At 45.5% G+C, this 18,873-nt stretch overlaps 1 protein-coding gene across 1 annotated transcript in view; it reads right to left on the reverse strand.

Moving 5' to 3' along the window:
* The window catches only part of LOC137342349 (tomoregulin-1-like), a 224,748-nt gene that overhangs the window by 78,198 nt on the left and 127,677 nt on the right, over nt 1-18,873 (reverse strand). The window contains exon 4 of the mRNA XM_068006288.1: nt 10,143-10,169. Within this exon, the coding sequence (XP_067862389.1) occupies nt 10,143-10,169 (27 nt within the window). The remainder of the gene's footprint in view (nt 1-10,142; nt 10,170-18,873) is intronic.

An 18,873-nucleotide genomic window follows, 5' to 3' on the forward strand; every position in this document is an offset into this window, starting at 1 on the left:
ATTGAAGCAGGCCATTCGGCCCAACCAGTCCTTGTCGGCATTTACCCTTCACAAGAGCCAGTTTTTCTCATCACATTCACCTACCTTGTTCCCTTATCCCTTCAACCCCTTTTCCTTCATCCACTTATGGGCCCCGATATTAGCGGGGAAGCTGGATGGCAGCGAGGGTGGGTGGGGGGGGCGATTGGGCACGTGGGTAACCAGTCCAATAAAATCTGTTTGTTTCCCAGGTGATCGCAGGTCAATTGGAGCCACTTAACGTGGCTTCCGGGTTTGCCGTCTGAAACCTGCGCAGCGGGCGGACTGCGCACCCCCCCCATCATCGTCTGTCAGCTGGAGGAGCTCTATTTAAAGCGGCAGTCCTCCAATGGCTGCTCCTGGAGCAAACACCCACACAGCACAATGGAGCAGCTCAGGGGAAAGGCTGCTCCAAGATTCAGCGATGCCTCACTCCAGGTGCTACTGGATGGGGTGAGGAAGAGGAGGGATGTCTTCTACCCAGCGGACGGGAGGAAGTGGCCTGCCTCTGTCACCAAGAAGGACTGGCTCGAGGTGGCAGAGGAGGTCACCAGCAGCAGCAACATATCCCGCACCTGGATACAGTGCAGGAAGCGCTTCAATGACCTAACCAGGTCAGCCAAAGTGAGTACATTTATTCATTCTCCTGCATTCTGTCTTCCACATCACCGCCCCCAAACCCCAACTCATTCTGCACTGCCAACACTACTCTATCACATCACTCCCCACACACACTTAAGGCTCAACTTACCTGCACTTCCTCACCTCCCTATTACTCACCCCACCACTACCACTCAACTCAATCCTCATACAATGTCATGGCTCTGTCTCTGTCTCTGATGTATCTCTTTCACGGTCAACCACACCCAAACTAATGCATTTATTGGTTGGCCACGTCACCATCACTCACTCATGCGTCTGTACTTTCTTATAGGAGAAGATAGCCCAGAATGCACGGGAGAGAGTGAGGACCGGAGGGGGGGCCGCCACAAATCGTTGTCCTCACAGACATGGAGCAGAAGGCGCTGGAGCTGAGCCGCACCCTCAAGTCCGTCGGGGACACCGAGACTGGCACCCGACAAACGTCTGATGACAGAACTTTAACATTGAGCACACACAATACGAATTGATGTTAACATGCCTTACCATCTTCAACACCTCAGTATGCTCATCGCAACATGACACATCTGTGGTCACGCTTAATATCGCCTTCTGTTCTCTTACAGGGCATTCAGTGACCTCTGTGATGGCAGAGGACAATTCCTCATAGGACCTGTCAGCCTCTGAGGGTGCACCGTCACATCTGAGTGATCCAAACACCAACGCAGATACTTACAAATCGGTGGGTCCTAGTCCACAGTTAGTTGTGGTCTCACATGGTGAGTTACCACACATGTGAGCACGAGCAGACACTGGTGGCAGGGGCAACTGTGAAGAGTCCGCGTCGGTGGGAGCACTCCTCTCCAGGCTCTGCTCAGCTGGACACAGATGCTGAACCCTGGGGCCATCCTTTAAAAGGAGAATGACCAAGGGGCAGCAGCACATTTGCGAGGTGCTGGAACAGGTGCCACGCACACTGTCCAGAAAAGCACAGTGGATGGAGGAGTCCAAATCCTGCATGAGTGGAATGGTGGCACAGGAACAGGAGGGAATCTCTGAGATAGTATAACAGGGACGTGAGCAACTCTCTGAGATACTGTCACAGAGATATGAGGGCATCTCTGACATACTGTTGCGGGTAAGTGCGGGAATGTCTGCGATGGAGGGAAGGTTAGCCTCCATTGAGCTTCAAGCACAGCTCACAAATGAGTCCATTCAGGCCCTGACAATAGCTGTTCGAACTCAGGGTGAACAACATTCTGCTGCCTTAAACAGGCAGGCAGATACACTAGCACTGGCCTTACAAGGCTTCACACATGTTCTCCAAACTGTCATCCAGCAGAGTGGTAGGAGTGGTGTGGGCCTGGCCCAGAGGATGGATGATGGTGAAAGAGGACATGGAAGTGGGGACGCCACTCAAAGCGCCCCCACGTCTCACCCGTTGCCCCCCCTCTCAACCAGTACCCGCAATGCTGCCTCCTCTCCAGGTGGCCAAGTCTGCCCTTGCACAGGTGCAGGTGGACCGGTCTTTGGAGGGGCCCTCACGGGCACTAAAACCCAGAGGGCACAGGCCCAAAGCATCTAATCGGTCAGGGTATGAACAAGAGCAACCTGCCACTACCTCTGCTGCAGCCACAGGGGAGGCACCACGTAGAAGTAGTCGGAAGCGAAAGGCGAAGGTTTTGTAAGCACAAAGGGGATGTACAAGGGTGTTTGACGGTTGGTCATGTTTTTTTATTTATATTTGCTTTTTGTTAATCTCACATTAAATATTATTATTGTCACCACTACTGCCACGACTTGGCCGTTCTTGACTGACTTCTGTAATAAGGCCTTTCATGAGGTTCATCATGAACGCCGACACTAGATGTCACCCATTGAGTCACTCTACAGTGGGTGTATATGTAGTTGCACGACTATTTTGTGCATCGAGTGGGGGGGTGGGAGAGGGTGCTGGTGTGGGTGCTGCTCTATCCAGGTGGTGAGGACTGGACTCTTCACACTGTCTGATGTTGGGAGAACCGTTCACATATCAGTGACTCCCTCGCCTCATGAGCAGCCAGGTGAGCTGCTGTTCTGCCCATGGGGTTCTCCTGCTCCTCCTCCTCATCCCCCTCCTCCTCCACCTCCTCCTCCTCCTCAATGTGGGTGGCAGATGTGGATGGGGCCTCCTCAAGCGGCATCCCTCTCTGTTGTGCCATGTTGTGCAGGGCACAACACATGATTATAATGCGTCCCATTCTGTCTGGTGCGTATTGAAGCGTTCCCCCAGAACGATCAAGGCACCTGAAGTGCATCTTGAGCAGCCCTATAGCATGCTCAATTGTAGACCTGGTAGCGATGTGGCTGTTGTTATAGCGACGCTGTTGCTCGGTGATGGCATTCCTCAGAGGTGTCATGAGCCACGTGTGCAGGGGGTATCTCTTGTCCCCGAGGAGCCAGCCCTTATGGGTGTTCGGTGCATGGAAGAGGGGCGGGATGTTGGACTCCTGGAGGATGAAGGAATCGTGGCAGCTGCCAGGGTATCTGGTGCACACTTGAAGGAATTTCTTGCCGTGGTCACAGATGAGCTGAGTGTTGATGGAGTGATAGCCCTTCCTGTTGATGAACAGTCCTGGCTCGTGTGGAGGTGCTTGTATTGCTATATGGGTGCAATCGATTACACCCTGCACCCGTGGGAAGCCAGCCACAGCGTGGAATCCCACTGCCCCCTCTGTCTGGCTGAGGTCGTCCGTGGGGAAATTGATGTGCCCTGCGAAACAAGCCGTCGGTGATCTGCCTTATGCACTTGTGTGCAGACGACTGAAAGACCCTGGCGATGCCCCCGGTGGCACTCTGGAATGTTCCGGAGGCGAAGAAGTTGAGGGCAGTGGTGAGTTCGAGAGTGACAGATAAGGAGATGCTGCTCGGCCCAGCCGGGAGCAGCTCGGCATGAAGGAGGCTGCAGATGTCTGCGACTATCTGACGACTATCTGAGCCTCCGTATGCACTGCTCCTCAGAGAGGTCCAGGAAGCTGAGCCTCGGTCTATAGACCCTGTGGCGAGGGTAGTGCCTCCTGCGACGTCACGCTCTCTGTTGTTGTCCTCCGTGCTCTTGTGCAGACGCCTGTGGCGCAGCACTGTGTTGTGGAGCTCCATGTGGTGGAGGTGGATGCCGTGCCTGGCGAGGCTGGTGATGTTGCTCGTCTTCAGATGTAGTGGTGAATGCAGCCATGGCGCCCCCCCCCATCCTGACAGTGTGAGTTTGAGGGGGTCTGCAAACTGGTTAAGTATGTTTGAACAGCAGAGTTTTGGTGGAAAGTGATAATTTTGAGTGAAAACACAAAGGTCTTGGAGCCAAAACTTTGTCTGAAGTGACAGAGTGCCCTGCTGCAATAAATGACGTTTTCTCCCCACCTGCGAAATAATCATTTGCATCTCCCACTGGCTGCTGGCTGAAACTCGTCTGTTGCAACAGGGAGTATTTCCCACAGCATGGATAACATGCTGAGGATGCTTCAAAATCACACCCCTGCCAAAATGTCGAGTCAATCATGTAGTGCAAGTACTTCAACTATCGGACAAACTATGCAAATTAGCATCCTGCCGACTTTAATTGCCGGTGGGACTTCCGCCTTCGGGAGGCAGGCGCGCACCTGGATGCGTCACTGGGGAACCTGGAAGTCAGCAGGTTGGAGCCGGACTCCGAACCCGCTCGGGATTTCAGCGATTTTCAGAGCCCCCCGCCCCCAACGCACCTGCTCCTTCACCTGAAAGTCGAGCCTATGCAAACTAATCTTGAATGCTGACATAGTTTGTACCTCAACCTTTAACCCTGGAAGTGAATTCCATAGCCTCACAACGCTCTGAGAACAGAAGTTTTTAAAAGTATGAAGGATTTTGATCGGGTGAATAGGGAAAGACGATTTCCTCCTGTTGGGGAATCAGTGAAGAGGGGCCATCAATTTGAAATTGTCACTAAGAGTGAGGAGTGAAGTTAGGTGAAAGTTCTTTATGTAGAGAGTTGTTGGAGCATGGTATCCTTTGCCACAGGGAGCGGTTGAAGCAAGAGCCTTTTTGAGGAAAAAGTGGATAAATGTTTGAAGCAGAGGAAGATAGAGGGCTATGGGAAGAGAGTGGAATGGTGGGATTAGTTTTGGGTTGCTCCAGCCAAGACGAAGTGAGCCAAATGGCCTCCATTTGTGCTGTAACCTTCTAAAGCTCCTACGTTTGGTATTTGAAAAAAAAATAACCTGTTTAAAATAAATGGGATAACATTTGTGCTAAAGAAATTTCGAACAAAAGTTTGTTTGAATGTGTGTTTGTTACCAACATCACATAATATGACTTCAACTCATTTTAATTTGCTGTCAAATATATTCCAGAACTTTGGAGTACAAAATCAGGACCGGCTGAAATTTCTACTAACTCACCCAGTTTATCATAATCCATTCAGGCAGTAGGCCCAGTAGGTTCACTGTGCATAACATCAGGCAATACTGATAATACCCCTTAGAAAATTCCATCAATATTTTTTAAAAATGGATGAACTCTTATCCCTACCACTATCTTCCATATTCCTCAAATCAGCTGCTACCTATCTATCTTAAAACCCACCTCTTCGAGCAAGCTTTTTGACCTGTCCTAATATCTCCTTTATGTGGCTAGGTGTCAAATTTACTATGATAATCGCTCCTGTGAAGCGTCTTGGGACATTTTACTACATTAAACGTGTGGTTTGCAAGCTAGAACTTTCAGAGAATGCACCACTATGACACAGGATTCAAGATAACATTCCAATAGGTTAATACCACCCCAGACATTTTTCTCTAACTCACTACTGCTCCAAAAGAAACAGAAACGGGTATCAAATTAAAAATTAAATTCTACTTCGATTGAACCTATTTAGTTGATGTTCAGTGTGAAAACCCTTACAAATGAATGTAAACCAAAATCAATTGTAATCAACTGACAATTGTGCATAATCTCTTCAAACAAACTACAGTTCTCTGTCGATAGATAAATTACTTAGAGAAATGCTCAATGGTACCAGCATAGTGATACGTGACCACATTATTTTCGATGCACTGTAACATGCTGTGCTAAATATCCATGTTCACCTGGGCGGCTGAACAGTGGCCAAAGTACAACACATTGATTTGCTGCTGGTTAAAACATATGTGAAGAATCAGGGCTTTCACTAGGGTTCCAAAATGGAAAGCAAGTAGATATAGGGAGATACACACTCCAACATTCTCAAACGTTAGTTTCAAAGATTTTTCAAATTGTAACATAAATATAATCCATTAAAAATTTCAGTGAAAGAGTAGAGAAAAATAATGATTCAAAAATATTTAATTCTAAACCTTACTCCTGAATTTATGGTGTGCATTCCACATGTATATTATTAAGCTGGAGTAAAATGCAGAGGACATTTATAATGGAAAAAATACAATATTCAGGATATTGTATGTTAGAGGGTCAAATGGGGATTTTTTGCTTTTGTAACCCATTTTCCCTTATGGTTTTCACCAGTAAGAAACTAGCAGCTGTTAAATGATCTTGGTGGACAATTATGTAAGCAAGGACTTGGAATCAGGATGCAGGAAAATTCAATATATTAAGTGACTCACCCCCTGACTCCCCAAAGCCTTTCCACCATCTACAAGGCACAAGTCAGGAGTGTGATGGAATACTCTCCACTTGCTTGGATGAGTGCAGCTCCAACAACACTCGAGAAGCTCGACACCAACCAGGACAAAGCAGCCCGCTTGATTGGCACTCCATCCACCACCCTAAACATTCACTCCCTTCACCACCAGCACACCGTGGCTGTAGTGTGTACCATCTACAGGATGCGCTGCAGCAACTCACCAAGGCTTCTTTGACAGCACCTCCCAAACCCGCAACCTCTACCACCTAGATGAAAAAGAGCAGCAGGCACATGGGAACAACACCACCTGCATGTTCCCCTCCAAGTCACACACCATCCCGACTTGGAAATATATCGTTGTTCCTTCATCATCACTGGGTCAAAATCCTAGAACTCCCTACCTAACAGTACTGTGGGAGAACTTTCACCACACGGACTGCAGCGGTTCAAGAAGGCGGCTCACCACCACCTTCTCAAGAGCAATTAGAGATGGGCAATAAATGCTGGCCTTGCCAGCAACGCCCACATCCCATGAACGGATTAAAAAAAAATGTGCTTTGCCGTTCTTGGATTTTTACATTGCATATATGCTCTTAATGTGGCACAAAAATACACTAACGTGTGGCTAGGTTACACTGGCAGCGCACATTAGGAGCTCTGGCTCCCTCTGAATATTCACACATGGGCAAGTACATGATACGTAACACAGGACTATCTACAAATGCACAGTGGTGCTTTGAGGTTCTGAGAACCAGAATTACTCAATCATGCGTGGCTGATATAACCTATCTGGCAAGACTGAAGCAACATTATTCAATGTTACTTACTCACACCAGCAGATTGAATACCTAAGTAGGATCATCTGAACCATTCAGGAGTTGCCCATTGGTCACAAGGGAACAGACCCAGCAGCAGCGGTGTCACTGTTGCTTCTTTGCTGAACAAATTACAATCTGAATTTATTGTGCAAATACAATGCCGTTTATAATTATAAATAACAGCACCTGCATGGAACTTGATTTGATGCTTCCTCTTGCACTGTTAACTGTAAATGAAATGTGTCAATTTTGCATTGTTCAAAAATTGACTGCTATTAGGTTGAAGCACATAATGTAACTAACACATTTTAAAAGAATCAATTCCTTTTATGCTTCTCTGAAGCAGCAGCTGGTGTAGAAGGAAGCTAATTTTTAATTTTGCTTTTTCTTGTTGAGATTCCTAGTTTCAGTCACAATCTAAATAATTCTTAAGCACATGAAAAAAGGATAAATCTCAAAGTCCCACTAGAATAAAAGGTTATACACTTTTAAAATCTTGACATTTGACTTTTTAGCATTTAATATGTTAGTGTAGTTGTACTTTGTATGTTAAAACACTATGATCTGTCGTTTTATATGCAATTACAAGGAAATTGAACCTATATGGACTCGCCTGCATTGGTTCTTACTAATGCATTTTATACAGCAGTTTTAGACAGGAAAAAGAAAATGGCTTAGTGTTACTCTGAGCTCAACTTTTTGAAATCAGTTGGCATGCTTCTTTGATTGTACATTTTCATTCTTTCTTGAACAAATCACATCCTACAAAAACTGAAAATTGGCAAAAGAAACTGATCAGTTGTCCATTTGGGTGTAATATAATATTAAATACAATTGATTGCTTTATAATAAGCATGCCCTGCAATTATGCCATGGGATACCAGCATATGAAAGCTTAATGTGTTTGTCTGAAAATGTCCTCTTCAATTTTCTAGCAGAGGTGTTCACTCATTTATTTTAAAAGGGTTAATATTTCCGTTAAAATAGTGGAGAGAGGAATTCAGAACTAAATTCTTTATACTAAAGTACATTCTTGACATCTTCATACTTTACTCTCTCATCTTTCTACAGAAATATGACAAAACTGCATTGAATGCCAATTGTTAATTTATAGATTTTAAGGACTCAGAATTAACATGAACATTAGCATTTTTAAATCATATTATCACATTCGGAGCATACATTTTATAGAAATATTTTATTTATCACTAGTGCTGTGCCACAGCATATGGATGGTCAATGCAGTGTGTTTTGGATATCGGAATATGGTTTTACATCTATAATTCCCCAATCCTGTCTGTGCCATCAGGAAGGTCTTAATCTGAAGCTGAACATTTCTCTATAGGAAGGGGGCAAAAATGTAGGGAGAGTGAGTCTGTCCAGGAAGCACATAAAATTCCTAGTGGTAGCTCAAGTATTGGCAGAGGAGAGGCCCGTTGGCAGTTTTCCCGTCCACTAGTTCGAACCTTCAGTGGTACATGAACAATGTAATTGGAGGGGGGCAAAACAAATATTAAGAATCTGTAAGTGGCTCACAACATCCCATTGGAATCACACCTGGAGGTAGCACTGTTAGGTAATGCCATGTGACAGCCTAACTGCTATATACTTTGAGGGTTTCACATTCATAACAGGGGCCGGCACAGGTATGCCTTCCACTGAAGTCGGAAAAATTTGGACCTCATAACTTTGCTAAATAAAATCCAGGGCTCCTTACATTTTTAACCCATTTGGGGCCTTCTAAAATTTAAAAAAATTCAGGACCTCTCAGAAAGTTGTGGAAAAATCAGAACCTACCTGCAGTGAAAAAAAGTAGGACCTTCTTAGCACTGAAGAAGTCTATGAATTTAATGTTCCAAAAATCAAAACTTAACTATTTTTAAAGGGAGCATGGCCTCATCAAATTCTTGAAATTAGAACACGTAATCAGATTGAACTCAGGGGGCTCAGCTTTAAAACCGAGCCAGGAAGGGGTGGGGGTTTAAATTGAGGTTGGGAAACCCATTAGTACGGGATTCCCGGATGTCCTTACGATTCTGACGATCGGTTTTGTCGGTTTCCCGTCTGACTGACCGGCCTGATTTTCAGGCTGGTCTCAGTCAGACGGGAGACCAGCCAGGGAGAGGACGACTTCAGGTAAGTCTTTGTTTGTATGGATTGACGGGGGGAACATGGGTGGGCACGGGGTTCGTGAGTCATGGGGTATGAGATCGGGGGTCATCGCAGGGGTCCGTGATCGTTGAGGGGGAGGGTCGGGGGTGGGAGGATCGGGGTCAGGGGGGAGGATCGGGGTCAGAGGTGGGTGGATCAGAGTGGGGGGGGGAGGATCGGAGTGGGGGGGGAGGATCGGGGTCGGGGGTGGGTGGATCGGAGTGGGGGGGAGGATCGGGGTCGGGGGTGGGAGGGGGATCGGGGTCGGGGGCCAGGATTCGATAAAAATGGAGACCCGAAGCCTCCTTGAAAGGTTTTAAGGCCCGACCTGCCTCCTGGGAGCAGGTGGGTTGCCCGCCCCTCCTGGCGAAAACTGGAAATGGGCGAGTTGGAGGTGGGTTGGGGGCAGGTCTGAAATAGTGGCAATTATCAATGCCCCCCAACCCCCAATCCACCCATTTTTTACTTTGAAAATTGAGCCCAGGGTGTGTGTATTTTGGAAAAGAATCGGGGCCTCCTCATAAAAAAATTGTGGGGTCTTGTCTGTGTGTAAAAATAAAATATCTGGGCCTTGGAACCACTTATGCAGTTTGAAAAATCTGACCTCGCCCCCAGCCCCACTGAGACACTTTTCAAATGCCCCATGCTCATAACCACCCACCACTCGGAGTCTTTGTCAACCCCCCACCACTGAGGACCGTGCCCCCCACCCCCATGCACCAACGAACATTGTCAATCCCCATGCCCACTGAGACACTTTACCACCCCTCCCCCACTAAGTTCCCTTGCCGATGACCCCAATGAATCTTCACTCCCTCACAATGAGGCATTTAAATACAATGGGGTTGATTTGTTAACTATGGGGTTGAATTGCATACCCCAAAGGATGCTTCAAGTATTTTTCAGAAAGATGTAAAACATACCTCCTTCTCCAGATCCAGAGCCATTTTCTAGAAAAAAACAGAAAAGAACAGATAAATTCTGTTATTGATAAATTCTAAGGGGTAGTTGTTGTTTCACAAAGCAATGTTAATAGAATAAACGGATTATTAATTATAATTATATACTTCCTCTGAGTAAATCTTAACTAGTTGCATTTAAAACGGGATTACATTATTTCACTGCTATAAATCATAACACGATAAGGTGCAATTATGCATAGGGAATAATAAAGGATGGTTGACAAGCTGTAATACAATTGAGAGGTTCTGATCATATCAGAAACCACAACAGTGAAGATACATCAATCTATGGACTCAGATAACATGAACACTGTAAACACACATCCAGCCCTGCTTATTTTTATAATCCAGATATACAATCTCCTATTTTTCCACCATGAGTTTTACTGTACAGGTTTCCATTACTGGGTTATGCGGCACCAATTTGTGCTGTATGAGCTCATTTCTTCTGCTTCCAAGACTGACTTAACATGTGATAAATGTATTCTGTTGTAGAGCGTAATCACACAACAAATGACAATTTTGCAGGAATAGAAACAGCAAAAGACGTAAATACACAGGTCAGTTATCATCTGACATAGAAGCCCCGATTTTAGCTCAAGGCGGGAATTGGGCGGGCGGTAGCCGTGGCGAACGCCAACACTCCCTGACCAGCATCATGAAGTCGGGGTGATTTTAACTCACAGGCCTGAGCTGTATGCCTCCGGTCAATTGTCCAATCTAAATTGGCAGGAAGCAGCAGCTGGCCAGGGGGCAGGAACGGAATATTGGCCGGCAGGACCGAAGGAACAGTTAAGTTGCAGGGAGCAGAGTTTAGGAAGATCTCGCGAATGGGAAGGGGTGGAGGGGGGGGGGGGGGCTCTGGGCAGGGAAGGCCTGAACTTTCCCTGTGAGGTCTGGAGGTGAAAGTAAAAACAGTTAAAATACTTACCTCTCTGGGCCTCTTCTGGCCCCAGCTCTTCCTGCTAGCTCCATCTGGCAGGAGAGACACAATGGCTTTCATGCTCAGGCCACCAGTTAAAATGGCAATTGAGCCAGGGTGACATCATTGAAGCATTATCTGAATATTTAAATACACGTTCTTTCTATATTTCTTAAAGAAGGACCCCACCGGTTTCCTGCTTAGAAGAGCAGGTTAATATTGAAGATTGCAGAAAGGGAGCAGTACATCAGCGGGTAAGTCTCCCGGCTGATTTTAACTGCCTCATCCAGCCACTTTCCACCGGTCTGGCAGGGTTAAAATCACCCCTAAAGTCATACCCGAAATGTTAACTTCGCTTTTCTCTTTCATATTCTGACTGACCTGCTGTGCATTTTCTGTTTTCCAGCATTTCTGGATTTTGATCCTGAAAATGCACAGGTCATGAACCTGGCAGTCACGATGGGCTCAAATCCACTGGTGTCACCAGAGTTTGCAGTTGGAGGGCACCTCATTTGCATGTGACGGGGGGCACAGGCACCACCCTAGTCTCATCTCAGGTGCCTGCCCGCCTACCCCATGCTGCTGGAACTTTGGTAACTCTGCCCAGGTTCCTCTCCCCCCGCACCCCGGAAGATCCCGTGTGTAAAAGGGGCCGATCCAGAAATCTGTCAAAAAGATCTGCCATCTCCAGATTGCTTTCCTAGCTTGGACCCCCCCCAAACCCCCACCGGCAGAGCCCACTTCTGTCCTTTGGAGCCTGTACACCTCGGCCACAAGATCCCAGCATTGGGAGTCCCCGTTCCTATTCTCACCCCTCTAACATGGGCTGTCCTTGTGAGGAGCAGGCAGAGGCTCCACCTTTCACAAGGTCTACTAGAATTTCCCAAATGAGGTCCCTACATTTTTCTGAGCCTTCCGCCAAACTCTTATCAGAGTTATGGTTGGAGTCCAGCAGAACGGCCAAGAGAATTTATTTTTATCTCCAGTATTATGCTCTAACAGAATTTTAATGACCATATTTGCAGCATAATTGCCTGGAATTTTCTGCAACGGCAATATTGGTGATGAACGCCATAATTTAGATTGTTGTGAGTCGCAATCCCCCGGTGGTGAATTTACTCCAAAAGTTGCTGGTAAACTGATTAGAATATGCTGCAGCAAGCATAGCGGCGAATCAGAGGTGGTACAGCCAATGGCCAATGTTTATCAGCTTTTAGAACATGCAAGTTATATCGGTCTTTAATGTGCCACCACCCTGCTTTATCTCAAATGCAATTCTATTTATTTATGAATACTGTTTTTAATTTACGCATTTTTTCTTTCAGGTGACCTCCGTAAAACCTATTTGCAGGTAATAACTTTATGTTTATTAATTGAGGCGGTGCTATCAGCACACCAACACCGGACCTACCATGAGGGGAGGAGATCATGATGGGGGTGAGCGGTGATCAGCAGCTGCCCATAGTTTTAACGTGGAGCAAGGAGGAGCACACCTGCTCCATCTGGCTCCACATTCAGGAAAGGAAAAATGTTTTACTTAACGTTGTTGGTGGCAGCCTGTAGCGGTCCCTTTAAGGAATGCTGGTTAGGCTGCTGAGCACCTGAGAAAACTGACCGCAGCATGCAGAGCTCTTTGAGTGCCGGGAAGCTGGCCAGCTGAACTCTAAACAAGCCCAAAGCAGAAAATGGTTTGGGCCTCCCGCTGAAGGGTTCGGGCAGGCACAGCAGTTGCTTTGCTGACTTTACACCCATTTTGGACATATGTTTAAAATCGCCCCCAGAGTGTATGAGCTGGATTTTCCTCCATGATGTGTGAGATACCGATGGAAAACAGAGTAAAATTGGGTGGCGAGGCCTTTCACCACCTCTCCACCCCGACGTTAGTTTCACTGCCTCTGCCCCACTGGAACTACTGTAGGTTGCCCCTTCCCTGCCCAGCACATGCATATACCAGTGGGGAGGAGGGGCCTGGGTTCCAGGCTCATATCACTTCTGTCCATTCCTATTACCACCAGACCCCAAGACCAGGAGAAGCCTGACAGCAATCCCTGGGGTAGCAGTGGAACAGCCCTGAGGTCCAAAGATAAAGGGAAATGTGCCTAGTAGTGGCCTCCTTTCCCTTCAAATAGGCCCCAAACACCAGTCTTAGTAGATCTTGGTCTTGACCAAGTCATACAAAAACTTTACCTAAATTCTTCTTCAAGCTCTTCTGTATCTTTAAGTGGCTTCTCTGACTATTCTGGCACTGCAGCCGTGGTCCTGCTGCAGTACCATCAAGATTTTCCTTCCAGCAGTAGCAGGCTCCCTCTTGGTGGTGGGAATCCTGCCAGGAGCCCTCCGTGCATGCTTAGTACCCCCTGACCTAGGAAAATGGGTCAGGGTCATGGTGGGATAGGAGGAGTGCTGCTCACTGCTACCCCACTTGAAAGAGGAAAATCTAGGCCTGTATTTCCCAATAACAACTTGTACTTCAGTTGGATGAATTTAAGCATAAGCCATTTATTACCCTCAAGATCACCAGTAGGTTGGAATTAAGAAGGTCCTATAGCCCCTTTGAACTTAATAGGACAAAGTCAGCATGGCTTTATGAAGGGGAAGTCATGTCTGACAAATTTGCTTGAGTTCTTTGAGGACATAACGTACAGGGTGGATAAAGGGGAACCAGTGGACGTAGTGCATTTAGACTTCCAGAAGGCATTCGACAAGGTGCCACATAAAAGATTATTGCTCAAGATAAAGAATCACTGGATTGGGGGTAATATTCTGGCATGGGTGGAGGATTGGTTATCTAACAGGAAGCAGAGAGTTGGGATAAATGGTTCATTCTCGGACTGGCAACCAGCAGCCAGTGGTGTTCCGCAGGGATCGGTGCTGGGTCCCCAAATCTTTACAATCTATATTAACGATTTGGAGGAGGGGACCGAGTGTAACATATCAAAGTTTGCAGATGATACAAAAATGGGAGGGAAAGTAGAGAGTGAGGAGGACATATAAAACCTACGAGGGGATATAGACAGGCTGGGTGAGTGGGCGGAGATTTGGCAGATGCAATACAATATTGGAAAATGTGAGGTTATGCACTTTGGCAGGAAAAATCAGAGAGCAAGTTATTATGTTAATGGCGAGAAACTGGAAAGTACTGCAGTACAAAGGGATCTGGGGGTCCTAGTGCAAGAAAATCGAAAAGTTAGTATGCAGGTGCAGCAGGTGATCAAGAAGGCCAACGGAATGTTGGCTTTTATCGCTAGGGGGATAGAATATAAAAACAGGGAGGTATTGCTGCAGTTATACAAGGTATTGGTGAGACCGCACCTGGAATACTGCATACAGTTTTGGTGTCCATACTTAAGAAGACATACTTGCTCTCGAGGCAGTACAAAGAAGGTTCACTCGGTTAATCCCAGGGATGAGGGGGTGGACATATGAGGAGAGGTTGAGTAGATTGGGACTCTACTCATTGGAGTTCAGAAGAATGAGAGGTGATCTTATTGAAACATATAAGATTGTGAAGGGGCTTGATCGGGTGGATGCGGTAAGGATGTTCTCAAGGATGGGTGAAACTAGAACTAGGGGGCATAATCTTAGAATAAGGGGCTGCTCTTTCAAAACTGAGATGAGGAGAAACTTCTTCACTCAGAGGGTAGTAGGTCTGTGGAATTTGTTGCCCCAGGAAGCTGTGGAAGCTACATCATTAAATAAATTTAAAACAGAAATAGACAGTTTCCTAGAAGTAAAGGGAATTAGGGGTTACGGGGAGCGGGCAGGAAATTGGACATGAATTTAGATTTGAGGTTAGGATCAGATCAGCCATGATCTTATTGAATGGCGGAGCAGGCTCAAGGGGCCGATTGGCCTACTCCTGCTCCTATTTCTTATGTTCTTATGTTCTTATAACTCATCCTTCCAGAATTCCAATCCTGCCATATTCCATGTTACTCATAGTTACTTTGTCTGCTGACGTTATCACTTAATCACTCATTACAATTCAGCACCGCACAAATAAATGTTTTTAAAAACATTGTGATACTTTGAACCTGCAAGGCTTCAAAAAAAATTCAAGAACTGAATGTTCATAACGTTCACTAATCCCCTTAAGGAAAGGGAACCTACCACCCCTACATATGACTCCAGTCCCACTCTACGTGGGTGACCTTTACTGCCCTCAGGGCAACTAGAGATGGACAATAAATGCTGCCTTTCAATGTTGCTCACATTCCAAGAACAAGTAAAAAAATGTAAATCTGGTGCACTTATTTAACAATGGGCCATAATTTGCTGTAGCAAGGCATCTAACAGCATTTGCCATTAGTTAGACGTGCTCTTACACGTTTAGGTTTTTAAATTTTTTATGTGGCAAGTTGCTGAAAGTGCGAGCTGGTAACGTCGCAGTGAAGGAAAGAGAGCATCTGGGACCTGAGTGAACAGGGCAAGCAACTGTATCTCCTTAAACAATCAGATTAAAGGATTGAGAAATTAACATCGCAAGGACTGAGAAGGAAGTGTAAATTAGAGTGGGTGAACTCAATGCCAAATCAGGTACAGAAAGAGAAATAAAGAGAGGGAAAAAAATATTAGATTGAGAGAATGTGAAAAAAGATACAGAAAAGAAAAGTTAAAAAAAAATTAAATTTGAAATGATACATTTTTAAAATCTCCAACAACAATTAAATCCTGAAGGAATGAGACTCCACACTTGTAATAGTTAATTTCCAGTGCCAGAGAGGTTGACTGGCAGTAATTAACACTTATCACGTTGTTAAAAGGTATTGCGACTGAAATGAACAAGTCATAATTTTCTGTGGCGAATTTAGTTTGTTTCTACCGTGCAAATACAATAACTTCACGCCATTCAATGTATTTCAATGGTGAGGCAGACAGCGAGATGCCGTTTTCGCGAAGCTAATGGCAGAGCGGTGCAACTCGGACAGTGACTTTTGGATTTTTGAGTTTAACCACATATTTGCCCCTTGCCTGAAGTTGCTGTACCATTTGCACACAAAAAATGGCTAGCACCATTGGTCTCACTGTTATTTTGACAGCAAATTATGGCCCAATATGTACGGTCTTGAATCCCTGAACTCCCTCCATTCAAGTTATTGGAGTAGCACCAATTTAAAAAAAATAAAGTTGTGTGAAAATTCCTGTGAACTTTATACAGATCTGATAATTAAGTAGGAATTAGAAATCGTCTCCTGAGCTTCAACTAACCTTGAGCTCAAGCTCATGGAATTATTGATTTTGGTTCTTGATATTTTAACCAGAGACCTTGCAAGAACTGAGACGCAAAACTGAATAGATTTACTTCAGAAGCACAGGACTTTGCAAGACTTCAACTGACTTCTGAAAATGTCTAGTTGGACACCTGAGAATTTGCATCAGAAGATTCAAACTTCTTTAATGACTTGTTTCTGGCTACAGCATACCAGTGAGATTATATTCAAATTTTCACACAGCTAACTGCTGAAGTGCTATTTATTGTTCTTGTCTATAAACAGATGATATTTTATGCAGTGATTTCATTTTGTATTTATTCCTGTCAATACTACCTCTGCTATGAGGTACATCAAAAAATATAGCTTCACCTAATTACTAAAGTGTGAATGAAAGCATATAGCAGCATAATAAACCAAACCAAAAAAAAGGGAATCTGTTAATTAAATAATATAAAACAAAGGAAGAGGCTGTAACAAGGAGAGATGTTGCACACACCTGTTCCTTTTGATTGCTGGGAGCACAGAAAGACTGTTTGGGAGCATGTGTACCAGCATTCTTGGGCTCCAAAGGGAATGCGGCCAGATAAATTGACATAAAGTGGGTGCTGTTCTGGGCAGTATGTGGGCCCTATAAACATTCCAAATGGCAATCCATCCCAGAGGGATCAAGTGTCATTGCAATAAAGACCCGTCACTGAAGGAGCAACTTCCATACAAAGACTGTGGTGCCAAGGACTTCAGTCACTGCTGTTTGTGTCAATGCTGATGGAGCAGCAACTAAAAACATTTGTACTGCACTGCCAATGGTGCAAGCACCCACCCTCAGTATGTGAAAGACCCTACTCCCGAGATTTGGGATGGCAAGGCCAAAATGACCTGCAGATTGGACATTCCTATCCTATTCATTCACTTCTATTGCAGACAGCAGCATACATAAGAATTCTAATCTTTCCCACATTAAAAGCATTAGATGGTAAAGTTATTTCTGTCTTAATTCTGACTCGACGTGTAGAGGGAAATAAATGGGCTGCAGTACGAATACAGTAAACTGCTTTTTCCTATATGTGGCCTGGATGTACCAAAAATTGGTAGGCTAAACAGTAACTGAACAAGGGGATGCCTTCAAAGAGTAAATGGATTGGGTACAGAGTAGACACATCCCCAAGGTGGGGGTGGGGGGGGGTGGGGGGGGGAGGAAGGGCATCCAAAGCTACAGAGATTAAAATGAAATTGAAAAAGGAGGCTTTTGACAAATGTAAGGTAAATAATACAATAGAGAACCAAGCTAAATACAGAAAGTACAGAGGAGATCTAAAAAAGGGAATAAGAGGGGCAAAGAAAGAGTATGAGAATAGATTAGCGGCTAACATAAAAGGGAACCCAAAGTCTTTTATAAACATATAAATAGTAAAAGGGAAGTCAAATGGAGAGACAATTAGGAGATCTTCTTGTGAAGGCAGAGGGCATGGTTGAGGTACTAAATGAATACCTTGCAACTCTGCATCTGTCTTCAGTAGAGAAGAGGATGCTGCCAATGTAGCAGTAAAGGAGGAGGTAGTAGCGATTTTGGATGGGGTAAAAATAGATAAAGAGGAGGTGCTTAAAAGGTTGGCAGTACTCAAAGTAGAAAGGTCACCTGGTCCTGATGGGATGCATCCTAGGTTACTGAGGGAAGTAAGGATGGAAATGGCGGAGACTCGGCCGCAATCTTCCAATCCTCCTTAGATATGGGGGTGGTGCCAGAGGACTGGAGGATTGCAAATATTACACCCTTGTTCAAAAAGGGGAGAGGGACAAGCCCAGCAATTACAGGCCAGTCAGCTTAACGTTGGTGATGGGGAAACTTTTAGAGACAATAATCTGGGACAGCTTCATACACAACCACCTTCTGGCAGGTGGTAGTGTGGATGAACGGTCTAAGGTGCTGGGTTTAGGCTCCAGTCTCTGCGGGGGCGTGGGCTCGAATCCCACCGCTGCTAGAAGGGGGTGGGAACCGATGCAGGAAGTCAGTGGGAAGTAAAGTGGTGACAGAAACAAAAGGCAGTAAGGGAGAGTGTACAAAACATGACTGGACAGATGGTCTGAGAAAGCAGGGCAAAGACCAAGGGAAGTCTAGATTAAACTGCATTTATTTCAATGCAAGAAGTCTGATGGGCAAGGTAGATGGATGGGTACATGGGACTGGGATATTATAGCTATTACTGAAACATGGCTAAGGGAGGGGCAGGGCTGGCAGCTCAATATTCCAGGGTACAGATGCTTTCGGAAAGATAGAGCAGGAGGTAAGAGAGGAGGGGGAGTTGCGTTCTTGATTAGGGAGAACATCACAGCAGTATGAGAGAGGATATATCCGAGGGTTTGCCCACGGAGTCTATATGGGTACAACTGAAAAATAAGAAGGGAGAGATCACTTTGATAGGATTGTACTACAGACCCCCAAATAGTCAACGGGATATTGAGGAGCAAATATGTAAGGAGATTACAGACAGCTGCAAGAAAAATAGGGTGGTAATAGTAGGGGACTTTAACTTTCCCAACATTGACTGGGACAGCCATA

This window comes from Heptranchias perlo, chromosome 2 (assembly GCF_035084215.1).
Source record: "Heptranchias perlo isolate sHepPer1 chromosome 2, sHepPer1.hap1, whole genome shotgun sequence".
NCBI lineage: Eukaryota > Metazoa > Chordata > Chondrichthyes > Hexanchiformes > Hexanchidae > Heptranchias > Heptranchias perlo.